Source organism: Hordeum vulgare, chromosome 3H (assembly GCF_904849725.1).
Source record: "Hordeum vulgare subsp. vulgare chromosome 3H, MorexV3_pseudomolecules_assembly, whole genome shotgun sequence".
NCBI lineage: Eukaryota > Viridiplantae > Streptophyta > Magnoliopsida > Poales > Poaceae > Hordeum > Hordeum vulgare.
Genome location: NC_058520.1, coordinates 38,836,487 through 38,849,296, shown reverse-complemented (window position 1 = coordinate 38,849,296; position 12,810 = coordinate 38,836,487). Strand labels below are relative to the sequence as shown.

At 45.2% G+C, this 12,810-nt stretch overlaps 1 protein-coding gene across 1 annotated transcript; it reads left to right on the top strand.

The window, feature by feature from the left end:
• The first annotated feature begins 8,494 nt into the window (after positions 1 to 8,494).
• LOC123442858 (transcription initiation factor TFIID subunit 15b) lies at positions 8,495 to 12,604 on the top strand. Its single transcript, XM_045119029.1, is given in 7 exon segments — positions 8,495 to 8,753; positions 8,756 to 8,994; positions 9,497 to 10,307; positions 11,078 to 11,228; positions 11,323 to 11,401; positions 11,898 to 12,260; positions 12,373 to 12,604. Coding segments are annotated over 6 exon segments (1,524 nt in total). The 5' UTR covers positions 8,495 to 8,621; the 3' UTR covers positions 12,010 to 12,260; positions 12,373 to 12,604.
• The last annotated feature ends 206 nt before the right edge of the window (positions 12,605 to 12,810 follow it).

Here is a 12,810-nt window from a genome sequence, read left to right as displayed (position 1 = left end):
TCTGAACAAAGTGTTGAGTAAATAGGCAATTTTCCGAGTACATTAATCCACAAAATAATAACTAGCATGTCATTGACTAGACTAATGACAATACTGATCTTGAGCTAACCTAGCACATACTACGCATATGGTGGATACATCTATGCAAACAAGTAGTACTGCTAGAATAAATACGAACATGAGGATAAACGAGTCATACCCTCCAATCGACCAGTTGGCCGTAGCAGCGGCGGCGGCGGCAGTATCCTCTGCCGTCTTCTTCTCGGCTTCCTCGCGGAGACGATCAGCTTCGCTTGGTGAAGACATGGCGATGACGAGGGCGACGCGGACGTAGACGAAGCAGACGGACGGAGGCGAGCAGTCGCGTGATCGCTCCCCAAAAACCTAATCGCCCCTCTCCCGTACAGGAACTGGAGAGGCGAGGTTTCGGAGGCCTGCTCTCCCGTTGACCGTGTACGCGGTAAACGGGACGGAGTCGCCGGCGGCAGCAGCAGTGAAGGAACGAAGGCGTGAGGCAGATGTGATCTGATTCTCGTGACGGCTAGGGTAGGCGATCGCGTGCTTATAAAGGCGGCTGGGTGGAGAGACGTGGGCCAAGCCCACGTCCGAGTCGGTAACAGCCACGATCCGACGTCTCGGATCGTTCCTTGTCCGTTACGTATTCTCCGTTCCTGACCGGCAAAAATAAGCGCGTAGGTATGAGCTCGGCTCGGCTCATTCCCGCAACCCGCGGCGCGGCGCGGCGCGGCGCGTCGAGGCGTGGCGTGGCGAGGCGGACTGCGGAGGAGGAGTGCGCGAGGGCACCTTCTCTTCTCACTCTCCAATAGCATGTGGAAGAGAGACCCTTATAAAGGGGTCCAAACTCTCCTCCACTAGCGGGGTGGGACTAAACTCCCACCACCTTGCCATGCCACCACCTACATGGGCCCTTGTAGATTTTCTGAAATTCTCTAATGGGCCTAAGGCCCACCTCCAAATTTCAACAATCCCCCACCAGATCTCAAGGGCACATCGTGTTCCCTCGTTCCAATCACTGTTTTAATATACCACCATTTCAGTGAAGACCTATTAAGGTTGAGCTTCACCTAGAACAAGTAGCTACACTCCTTTACAACTGAACAATGGACTATGCCTTGAATTGTCAGCTTGGTGTAAAAGAGCTTCACCACAAGTCTTACTAGTACTAGACTGCCGAAGGTGACCCCTCGGGTGGAGCATATTAGTCACACTCCTGGCCTATTCATGAGTTTACTAGAGATCACCCAAACCTCATAGACTGTGACCAGCAGTCAAGCTCATATAGGTGTGTTCCTCCAAAGATCGCTCTGTAGGACAGCATCTTGCTTACATGTAAGCTTTAGAACACATTAAGACAGTAGTCATCCTACCGTACAGTATCCGAGAGTATTGCATCTCCAACGGAGTGGGTTAGTAAAGTTACTCTCCTCAGTTCACCACTGGCTTGTTTTCCCAGGTCCTACTTCACGGGTTCTCCGATCATATAGGTTAGGTTACTACCATGGCAACTCATGTGGGTCTCATACCCATCTCCCTCGATGCACTATCTATCACAACACGTGATAGCCCTTTAGTAAAGGGATCTGCCAGATTCTTAGCCGTTTGGATATAATCCAACGCTATCACTCCGGAGTTTCTCAAACGTCTGACAGACTTCAATCTCATTCTTATATGTTTGTTGGACTTCATATTGTCCTTTGAACTCTTCACTTTAACAATAACCGTCTGATTATCGCAGTTCATAAGGATAGCCGGAACCGGCTTCTCAACCACAGGTAAGTCCATCAAAAGATCTCGAAGAAATTCTGCTTCGACACCAGATTTGTCTAATGCTGTTAATTCTGCTTCCATTGTCGATCTTGTTAAGATCGTTTGCTTGCAAGACTTCCAGGAAACAGCACCACCCCCAAGAGTAAACATATACCCAGTAGTGGCCTTCATCTCATCAGCATCAGAGATCCAATTCGCATCACTATACCCTTCAAGTACCGATGGGAATCCCGTATAGTGAAGCCCGTGGTTGACAGTACCTTTCAAGTAGCGCATAATTCTTTCAACAGCACGCCAATGAACATCGCCCGGGTTTGCAACAAACCGGCTAAGTTTGCTCACAGCAAACGCGATGTCAGGCCTCGTTGCGCTAGCTAGGTACATAAGTGAACCGATAATTTGAGAGAATCTCAATTGATCTATAGCCGTGCCTTTAAACTTTCGAATAAGCACACTAGGATCATATGGTGTTTGACAAATTTTGCAGTCTGAATATCCAAAGCGACTCAAAATCTTATCAACATAGTGGGATTGCAGAAGTGTAATCCCACCCTCATCATCTCTCAACAGCTTGATGTTCAAGATAACATCAGCCACCCCAAGGTCCTTCATCTCAAAGTTTTGAGACAGAAAAGACTTAACCTCCTCAATTACTTTGAGGTTGGTTCCAAATATCAGTATGTCATCAACATACAAGCACAATATAACTCCTTCGCCCCCACCATGGCGATAGTATACACATTTGTCAGCTTCATTAACAACGAAGCCAACAGATGTCAGAGTTGTATTAAACTTCTCATGCCATTGCTTAGGTGCTTGTCTCAGACCATATAAAGATTTCAGCAACTTACACACCTTTCCTTCCTGACCTTCTATCACAAAGCCATCTGGCTGTTGCATATAGATTTCCTCATTTAGCTCTCCATTCAGGAAAGCCGTCTTAACGTCCATTTGATGAACGAGAAGACCATGAGAGGCCGCCAATGAGAGTAGTACTCTAATGGTGGTCAGTCTAGCCACAGGTGAATAAGTATCGAAGAAATCTTCCTCTTCTTTCTGGGCATAGCCCTTGGCCACAAGCCTAGCCTTGTACTTTTCAATCGTACCGTCGGGCCTAAGCTTCTTTTTGAACACCCACTTGCATCCCAATGGTTTGCAACCATAGGGACGATCGGTGATTTCCCATGTCCCGTTAGCCATGATGGAGTCCATCTCGCTACGGACAGCAGCTTTCCAGTAATCAGCATCTGGAGAAGCATACGCTTCTGAAATAGAAGTGGGATTATCATCCATGAGGTATACGAAGAAATCATCACCAAAGGTCTTTGCAGTCCTTTGTCTCTTGCCCCTACCACGGGCTTCCTCGTCATCCTCCTCAGGATTTTCATCATGTGTTTGTTCATAATATTCCATAGGAATGGCAGGCTCAGGAGTTATCTCAGATTCCTGTCTAGAAGTGCTTTGCATATCTCTCATGGGAAATATATCCTCTAAGAATGTAGCATCCCTCGACTCCATTATTGTACCGACCTTCACGTCAGGTACCTCAGATTTCACTACTATAAATCTATAGCCTACGGTATTCTTAGCGTATCCCAAATTAACGCAATCCACAGTCTTTGGTCCAAGCTTACGCTTCTTGGGGATCGGTACATTGACTTTCGCCAAGCAGCCCCAAGTACGTAAGTACGAGAGTGTCGTCCTTCTCTTCGACCACTCCTCGTAGGGAGTGACCTCATTATCTTTTGTAGGAACTTTATTCAGGACATGACACGCGGTCAATATAGCCTCCCCCCACCATGCCTTGGATAAACCCGATGTATCTAACATGGCGTTAACCAAATCAGTTAGAGTACGGTTTTTCCGCTCGGCAACCCCGTTTGACTGGGGTGAATAGGGAGGCGTCCTCTCATGAATAATGTCGTGTTCCGCACAAAATGAATCAAATTCGTTTGAGAAGTACTCTCCACCACGATCAGACCGGACTCGTTTAATTTTCTTTTCAAGTTGATTCTGAACTTCTGCCTTATAGATTTTAAAGTAGTGTAGAGCCTCATCTTTAGTATTTAACAGATACACATAGCAAAATCTAGTGGAATCATCTATCAATGTCATGAAGTATTTCTTTCCACCTTTAGTCAACATACCATTCATCTCACAAAGATCAGAATGTATGAGTTCTAATGGTGCCAAGTGTCTCTCCTCTGCAGCCTTGTGAGGCTTGCGAGGTTGCTTTGCTTGCACACACGAGTGGCACTTAGAACCTTTGGCTAAAGTGAAAGTTGGGATTAAATTCAGTTTTGCTAGCCGCGACATAACACCGAAACTTATGTGACAAAGACGTGAATGCCAAACTTCAGATTCATTAACACTCGAATGAATATTGTTCACGACTTCATTACAAAAATCTGGTAGAGAAAGGCGGAACAGACCTTCGCATTCATAACCTTTTCCAACGAAAAGTCCATATTTCGTAACTACTACTTTATTAGACTCGAACACCAACTTAAACCCTTCTCTACACAGAAGGGAGCCACTAACGAGATTCTTCTTGATGGCGGGGACATGCTGCACGTTCTTCAGCTGCACGATCCTTCCCGAAGTAAACTTCAGATCGACCGTGCCAACACCAAGAACAGAAGCACTCGCGCCATTCCCCATCAATACGGACCCGCGACCGGTGGCCTGATAAGAAGAGAACAAAGATAAGTCAGCACACACATGAATATTTGCATCCGTGTCCACCCACCAATCGGTGGACTCACAAACTGTAAATACAGTAAGTAAATTACCGTACCCAGATGCACCACTTTCATTGTTGCCCACAATCATGTTTGCAGACTTGGAGTCCTGCGCCGGCTTCTTGTACTTGTTTGGGCATTTGTTCGCCCAATGTTCCTCTGAACCACAAGTATAGCAGCCATCTCCCTTCTTATTCTTCTTGAAGGGCTTCTTCCCCTTCTTCTTGAAGTCGGTATTCTGTTGGACAGAGTTCTTTCCCTTGGGCTTGTGAGAATTGAAGTTCCTCTGATGTACCATATTGGCAGCAGAAGTGCTTTCCACCGCTTTTCCATTGGAGTCCTTTGCTCTCGAGTTCTGCTCAACACTCAGATGGCCGATGATGTCCTCTACTGAGAACTCACGCCTCTGATGTTTCAGAGTAGTAGCAAAGTTCCTCCAGGAATTAGGGAGCTTAGCAATTATACAGCCCGCGACAAACTTGCCCGGCAAATTGCACTTAAGAACCTCAAGTTCCTTAGCTATGCATATTATCTCATGAGCTTGTTTCAATACAGAACGGTTGTCAACCATCTTGTAATCGTGGAACTGCTCCATGACATACATCTCACTCCCAGCATCGGTGGCCCCGAATTTAGATTCGAGCGCCTCCCACAAGTCCTTGGCAACATGCATATGTAAATATGCATCAACCAGCTTATCTCCGATCACGCTAATGACTGCTCCAAGGAATAGGACGGTGGCCTCCTTAAACATCTTCTCCTGTTCAGGAGTGATAGTTTCCGTAGGAGTGACACCGGCTACCCAGAACACGTTCATAGACGTGAGCCATAAGGTGGTTCTCGTTTGCGAACGCTTGAAAAAAGTACCGGTAAACTTATCCGGTTTCAGTGCAGCAGCAAAACCATTACTCGAAAAATTCCTACAGACATTAGGTTTTTGGATTGTTGAGTAAATAGGCAATTTTCCGAGTACATTAATCCACAAAATAATAACTAGCATGGCATTGACTAGACTAATGACATACTGATCTTGAGCTAACCTAGCACATACTACGCATATAGTGGATACATCTATGCAAACAAGTAGTACTGCTAGAATAAATACGAACATGAGGATAAACGAGTCATACCCTCCAATCGGCCAGTTGGCCGTAGCAGCAGCAGCGGCGGCAGTATCCTCTGCCGTCTTCTTCTCGGCTTCCTCGCGGAGACGATCAGCTTCGCTTGGTGAAGACATGGCGATGACGAGGGCGACGCGGACGTAGACGAAGCAGACGGACGGAGGCGAGCAGTCGCGTGATCGCTCCCCAAAAACCTAATCGCCCCTCTCCCGTACAGGAACCGGAGAGGCGAGGTTTCGGAGGCCTGCTCTCCCGTCGACCGTGTACGCGGTAAACGGGACGGAGTCGCCGGCGGCAGCAGCAGTGAAGGAACGATGGCGTGAGGCAGATGTGATCTGATTCTCGTGACGGCTAGGGTAGGCGATCGCGTGCTTATAAAGACGTCGGATCGTTCCTTGTCCGTTACGTATTCTCCATTCCTGGCCCGGCAAAAATAAGCGCGTAGGTATGAGCTCGGCTCATTCCCGCAACCCGCGGCGCGGCGCGGCGCGGCGCGGCGCGGCGGGCGGTGGAGGAGGAGTGCGCGAGGGCACCTTCTCTTCTCACTCTCCAATAGCATGTGGAAGAGAGACCCTTATAAAGGGGTCCAAACTCTCCTCCACTAGCGGGGTGGGACTAAACTCCCACCACCTTGCCATGCCACCACCTACATGGGCCCTTGTAGATTTTCTGAAATTCTCTAATGGGCCTAAGGCCCACCTCCAAATTTCAACACAAAGCATGAAAGAGGCTGCAGTTTCAGGTTTAATGGTCTCAATTGCTATAGCACCGTGACAAAGCTGGAATTAATTTTCAGAACCATTTAGCTTGTATAAACCTTCAAGCAGCGTTAAAGATAAACTGAGCGTAAATAATTCAGATGGGATGCAAATCAACACTCACCGTCTGAGTTCAAGTTTTTTCCAAATTCCACTAAAAAATGTTGCTATAGAGTGGATGCTCGTCGTTTCTGGTCACATTTTTCTCTTGGACCATGATATGTGTTGACTGTTATAGGAATATATAAATAGAAATTACCAAATGACCTCCACTGATTGAGCCCGAGCACCCAACAGCGAGTTGTGACTGAGTGAACTTCCTGCTCGAGACATGTTAGTTGAGGCTACCTGTACCGGTGTAAATTCCTTAGGTTTTCTTATCCGTGCCGTGAGAAAGAACAAGGGAAATCCTCCCCTGTCCCAGCCGATCTCCCCCATATTTGTGTGTTGCCGATCACAATGCCAACCTCCTCCATCTGAAGAAGAAAGTTATCGGGCCCCAACCGCATGACAGGTAGTGGTGGAGAAAGAAGTTATCAGGTGAGAAGAGGAAATCAACAAGGGAAAAAATCAGTTTGGTTAAAGCCAACTGGAGTGTAGGCGGGAAATTTAGTGTCCTTGAATTAGATTTTGTAGGGTAGATTTTTTTTGTCCCCTCAGTTTCAAAATATACGGTATACTATTATTTTTAAAGTCAAACTTCTCTACCTTGAACCTAACGTAGTGAGAAAAATATCAATATCTACCGTATCAAAATAGTACAATTAAATTCGTAAAATATAGTTTCATATTTTGTTTATTTGTATTGTACATGTTGATATTTCTCTCTTTAAAATTGGTCAAATATAGAATGTTTGACCTAACAAAAAAAATTAATACACCATATATTTTCGAACGCGCGGGGGGGGGGGGGGGGGGGAGTAGAACTAAGAACCCATCATTTGTGTGACTTACAAAAATATACCTTTTTAAAATAGTTTTTAAGGCTTATAGATCGAATCTCTAAAGGCCCTATCTCCCTCGTAGTGTGTTGACGTGATAAGACCCTGATCTTATGAATTTTGCTCTGAGCTTCGGCATATGTTTTGTGAACGGTGACGACAACCCTGTGAAGTATGCTTTGGTTAAAGATACTCTTCTTCTATTCTTCTGTGATAGGGTGCTCATAGTCTGTTTCCTGTGAGTTTGGTGACGAAGTACACTTCGGCAACTTTTGTTCCAAGGGTCAATGGATGTGTATTTGGTCATAACACGTAATATGATCTTATATTTTCATCGGTTGGGTGGGCGGTTTGTGCTTCTTTTCAAAATCTTTGAGGCTAATTTAGTATGCAGGCCTTGTCTTCTATAGTTCTTTCCCTGGAAAAGCTTTTCTATGGTTTCTTCACTAATGTTATGGTGGAGTGCAGATATGCAAAAGGTGAAAACTGGAGACACCGACTTCAAAGAACCACATGTAGCTTTTAGTCATGGATCTTTATTCTTCGTTTGTTTGTTCAATCTAGACATCTTCCCTAACATTCCCTAAATAAGCCACAAATATTTGAGAGGTGTGTCCTACATGCAAGACCCGATGTGAAGTTGCACTAGTCTTGTTCATTAATGCATGCCGTGTAAGTGAAAAATGTCTTTCAGCTCCAGCAAAAATAATAGAATTTGTCTTCTAAAATTAAGATTCAGATTAACTGCAAGTTTCTTATTTATTTTTCTTGTAGAGAAATGTTACGACTCACTTCACGGTTGCTGAATTGCGTCATGGTTATTATATGAATTTCTAATTAAAGATGAGTCATATAAAATTGAAACAGATCAAACAAACAATACAACACACAATTACTTTTTTGATAAGACAAATAAACACGTAATATTTTTTTGAGGGGTAAACACACAATTTTTTTTGAGGCAAGGTAAACACACAAATTGATTGGACGGTCATGTAGTGGGCTTCACACGTCAAAACATCTAAATGGGCCGAGCCGAATGCAGTCGAAGGAGAAGGCCTGCCGGAGTCGGTCAGCGCAACCGAATCAAACAGGACTCTTCAAAATAAAAATCCGGCCCATGTTCGCGATGTTTCGCTCTTGCAATCGGCAATCGCGTCGCGACTGTTTTGCCCTAATCCACAGCGGGCGCCTCCCCCCCTGCATCGCGAATACTCTGCTCCGCCCTCGCGGCCTCTCCAACACTCCCAAACCCTAGCTTGGCGTGACCCCATGTCGGGGTCGTACGGATCCGACGACTACCGCGGCGGCGGCGGCGGCTACGGCGGCCGAGGTCGCCTCAGGATCCTCGGAATTGGTTTTGTCTCCTCTTCCTGGATCGTTTATCTGACCTTTTTCGTGTCTGCGTAGGTGGCGGTGGTGGTGGCGGCGGAGGCGGTCGTGGGCGCGGCGGTGGTGGAGGATATGGCGGCAGCGGTGGAGGCGGAGGAGGATATGGAGGTGGCGGCGGTGGGGGAGGGTACGGCGGCGGCGGGAGAGGGGGTGGTGGTGGTGGAGGAGGCTACGGCGGCGGTGGCGGAGGCGGCGGGAGAGGTGGCGGGCGCGGGGGAGGACGCGATGGTGACTGGACTTGCCCTGACGCAAGGTGGGTATCGAATTCTCGCTATCTCGCTCTAGGATTTGGTGTTGGGATCTTCTCAACTGTCGTGGGGATTTAGGCTAGGCAGAACTTTCATGACATTTTATTGTTGGGAGCTTATGCCGTAGCGCGGTCACTGGAATTTCAAACATCACACCATTCTGATGGTTTAGTTTCAACTTCTGCTAGATGCCCTATGGCCTTAAAATCATAACTTATGATCCTTGATATTCATGTCTGTAATTTACATTTGAGATTATTGCCGGGCTATATGTTGATATACTAGCATTATTTGCCCTGGTTATTTACTCTGTTATATATATATTTTATTGGTTGTTACACCAGAGCATATACATTTAATTTACCATTGTATTTCTTTGCGATGTTGTTCAGTTATTGGAAACATCGGTGGGCTCTAGTTTTGTAAACACTACCAGGTGTTTTCATGCTGAGTGTATTATCTTCTATGCAATCGTTGAGACTAAACGTATATGAATTCTTGTTGCAGCTGCCTTAATGTGAACTTTGCAAGGAGGACTGAGTGCAATAAGTGTGGGGCAGTTAACCCAAGTGGAGGTGGAGGTGGTGGCGGCGGCGGTGGGTACGATAGGTCTGGTGGAGGTGGAGGGTACAATCGTGGTGGTGGTGATCATGGTTCAGGAGGCGGTGGCTACAGCAGAGGTGATGGAGATTACAACTCTGGTGGTCGTGATGGTGGTGCCGGAGGAGCAAGAGGAGGGTATAATCGTGATGGTGGGAGTGGCCGTGGTTTTGATGACCACCGTGGTGGGAGCGGTGGCAGTTATGGGGGAAGAGGCCAAGAGAACAACCAAGGTGACGGTGGCTATGGACAGGCTCCCCCTAAAGGCCCTCCATCCTATGGCGGTCCTCCAGGTGACTACGCACCGCCCCCAAGTTCCTATGGAGGCAACAATGTGTACAGTTCAGAGTCTGCAGTGCCACCCCCTAACAGCTATGGCGGCGGTCGAGGCTCTTACCCACCAAGCTATGGTGCCCCACCTCCGAACCCATATAGTGGCGGTGCCCCAGGTGGGCAAGGAGGCTTGCCACCTACATATGATGGTGGTTATGGTGCTCGGTCTGTGCCTGGGGGTGGAGGCGCAGGTGGTGCTCCACCACCTTATCAAGGTGGTGGCGGCGGTTATTCTGCAAATGCTGCCCCTGAACCTACTACAAAGGTTAAGCAGTGTGATGCAAACTGTGATGATTCCTGCGACAATGCAAGGATTTACATCTCAAACCTGCCTCCTGATGTGACTGTTGAGGAACTGCAAGAGCTTTTTGGAGGAATTGGCCAGGTATAATTTACCTTCTCTTGAATTCTTTATCAATCTGTAATAGCCTAGAGCTCCACATGCTGTGCATCTGTGCGGCCTCTAAAAACATATTTTGTGAAGTGCTGCTTAATTTGAACTGTATGTATCAGTTCTTTATTGCCTGAATTCCGTGTTTGTGTTCCTCTTAAAGTATCTCATTTTCAACTTGGGCTGTTAATACCTGTGCCCTATGATTTCAAGTTGTGTTCTGTTTTCATCAATTCATACTTCATTTTAAGTGTGTAAGCTGCACTTATTGATACTAGTAATAATCTATTCTGTAATGCATGGTTGGACCCCATCTATCGTTCTTTTAAGATAAGGTGCTTACTAACCAAATGTTAAGTTTATGTGTGGTGAGATCATAGCGAGGGTAATTGTACCAGATAAACTTTTTTCCACTGATTAAATATGAAAACATGTGTTGTTCATCCAAGTGCATGAACAACTTGCATAGTTCGTAATAATCAGCTTGACTCTGCTCACATAGTTCTACTCCAAAATAGGCCAATTTTTTTTATCTCTGTTACCTAAATATATGTTGTAGTTTTCTACTTCAAAACTTTATAGACATCCTGAGTCGGTCAGGTAAAATATCTTTGCCACATATCTTTGCCCAAGAACTCGCGAGATGGCACACCCATTGCTGTTGCTAATCTTAGAGAATAGAATACTGTTATTTTTCAATTATGTCGAGCACTTGTTGGTCATTTTATTTTGTTCTTTCAATACTTGCAACTACTTTTTTAAAGGTTGGAAGGATCAAGCAAAAACGTGGCTACAAAGACCAGTGGCCCTGGAACATAAAAATCTACACTGATGATTCTGGAAAAGCCAAAGGAGATGCTTGCCTTGCTTATGAAGATCCTTCTGCTGCTCATTCAGCTGGTGGATTCTACAATGGTATGTTTAGTGCTGGGGTTGCAGCGATGCATCACATTTTTCTATCTAACACTGCTTTCCACTTCATAATGCATATAATCTTCTTCCATTTCAGATTATGACATGAGAGGCCGTAAAATTAGTGTTGTGATGGCTGAGAAATCAGCACCTAGAGCTCCTACATCTGGTCATGGGTAAGTACATCTTGCTTGTTTATCTGATAAACACAAATTCTGTAATCTAATGTCTACTCTGGGCCAATTATACCCTTTGGCCCCTGCTACAGTTTGATATCTCAATTTGCATTTTCCTAGCATTGTCATATTATTTTGTCCCGTGTCATTGTGTTATTTTACAGGCCTCTTCAAACTATTTTGCGGATATGATAGTATTCCATGACTTGTCTGGTTGTTGCATTTTGGCCTGAAGAGTACAGAATAGAACCAAACCAAGTTAACCTGATTCAAATTATGTATCAGACATTGTTGGCATGCTGCATATGCCTTTGATGACCAGATAAAGTCTGGAGTCATTGCTAAGTACAGTTGACCAATATGCGGTTTTTCTTTTAAGCAGCTGAGCCTTTAAATTAGCATATATCTGATGTATCTCCAATTGAGCATTACTAAAATCATGATTGGTTGTATGATGCTAACATATAACCTGTTTGCCGCATTACTTGTTGTGCAGAGGTGGACGTGGTGGTGGAGGCGGCTATGGCGGGGATAGACGCAGAGATGGAGGAGGCTATGGCGGGCCTAACAGAAACCAGGGCGGTGGTTCACGATCGCGACCATACTGAAAACAGTCATATAATTACTAAGATTGTCATCTGCAAGAAACCATTTATATTCATGTTCTCTCTGGACTTGTACTCATACAGGAGAGCGTAAGGTAGGTTGTCTGCTTTCCCTGGACTTCTGTTCCATTGTCTTATTCCAGTGTTGGTCGGATGTTTGTTTGTCAAAAGTGATTGATCTATGTTGTGTGAATTTTTCCTTAGAGGCAGCTGGATAACCTCCAAATGCTGATATGTTTGAGATGTTATTACAGGTGAGTGCCGATCTATTATGATTATGCAATGCTTTGCTATTATGGTGACTGGTTTCACCATATATTATTTTTCCTTTTTTGATCTAATGCTTACATTCCACATGGTATTCAGCCGGTGGATCACTGCTGTAAGCTTTGGATTTTGCTTTGGAGAACAGGTAGGGCGTTTTTGTTGTGTGGTTGATTCGCTCCCAGGATAGTCTGCTAGTGACGTGGTTCTGTGAATCTTAGATGTATTGAAGAATCTTCATAGACTTGCACCTCAGTGATTATTTCCATCTATTTGTAAAATTTAATTTACTTGAAGTAAAGCCTGTCTGAATATGAGGTAATTAGCAGCTTGATATTACCTTGTCTTAGATTTGACTAGATACATACTTATTTAGATAAATATAAAACAAGAATTTAGATAAACATCCAAACAAGCACTAGCATTAACGGAATTTTCTTTATCTACTCCCTTTGAGCTTCTGTCTGCTAGCCGAACTTCAGTGGCACGACATTGCTATCTGCTCTTTCAGACAATCCTGAAGCTGCAGATCCAGCTTCA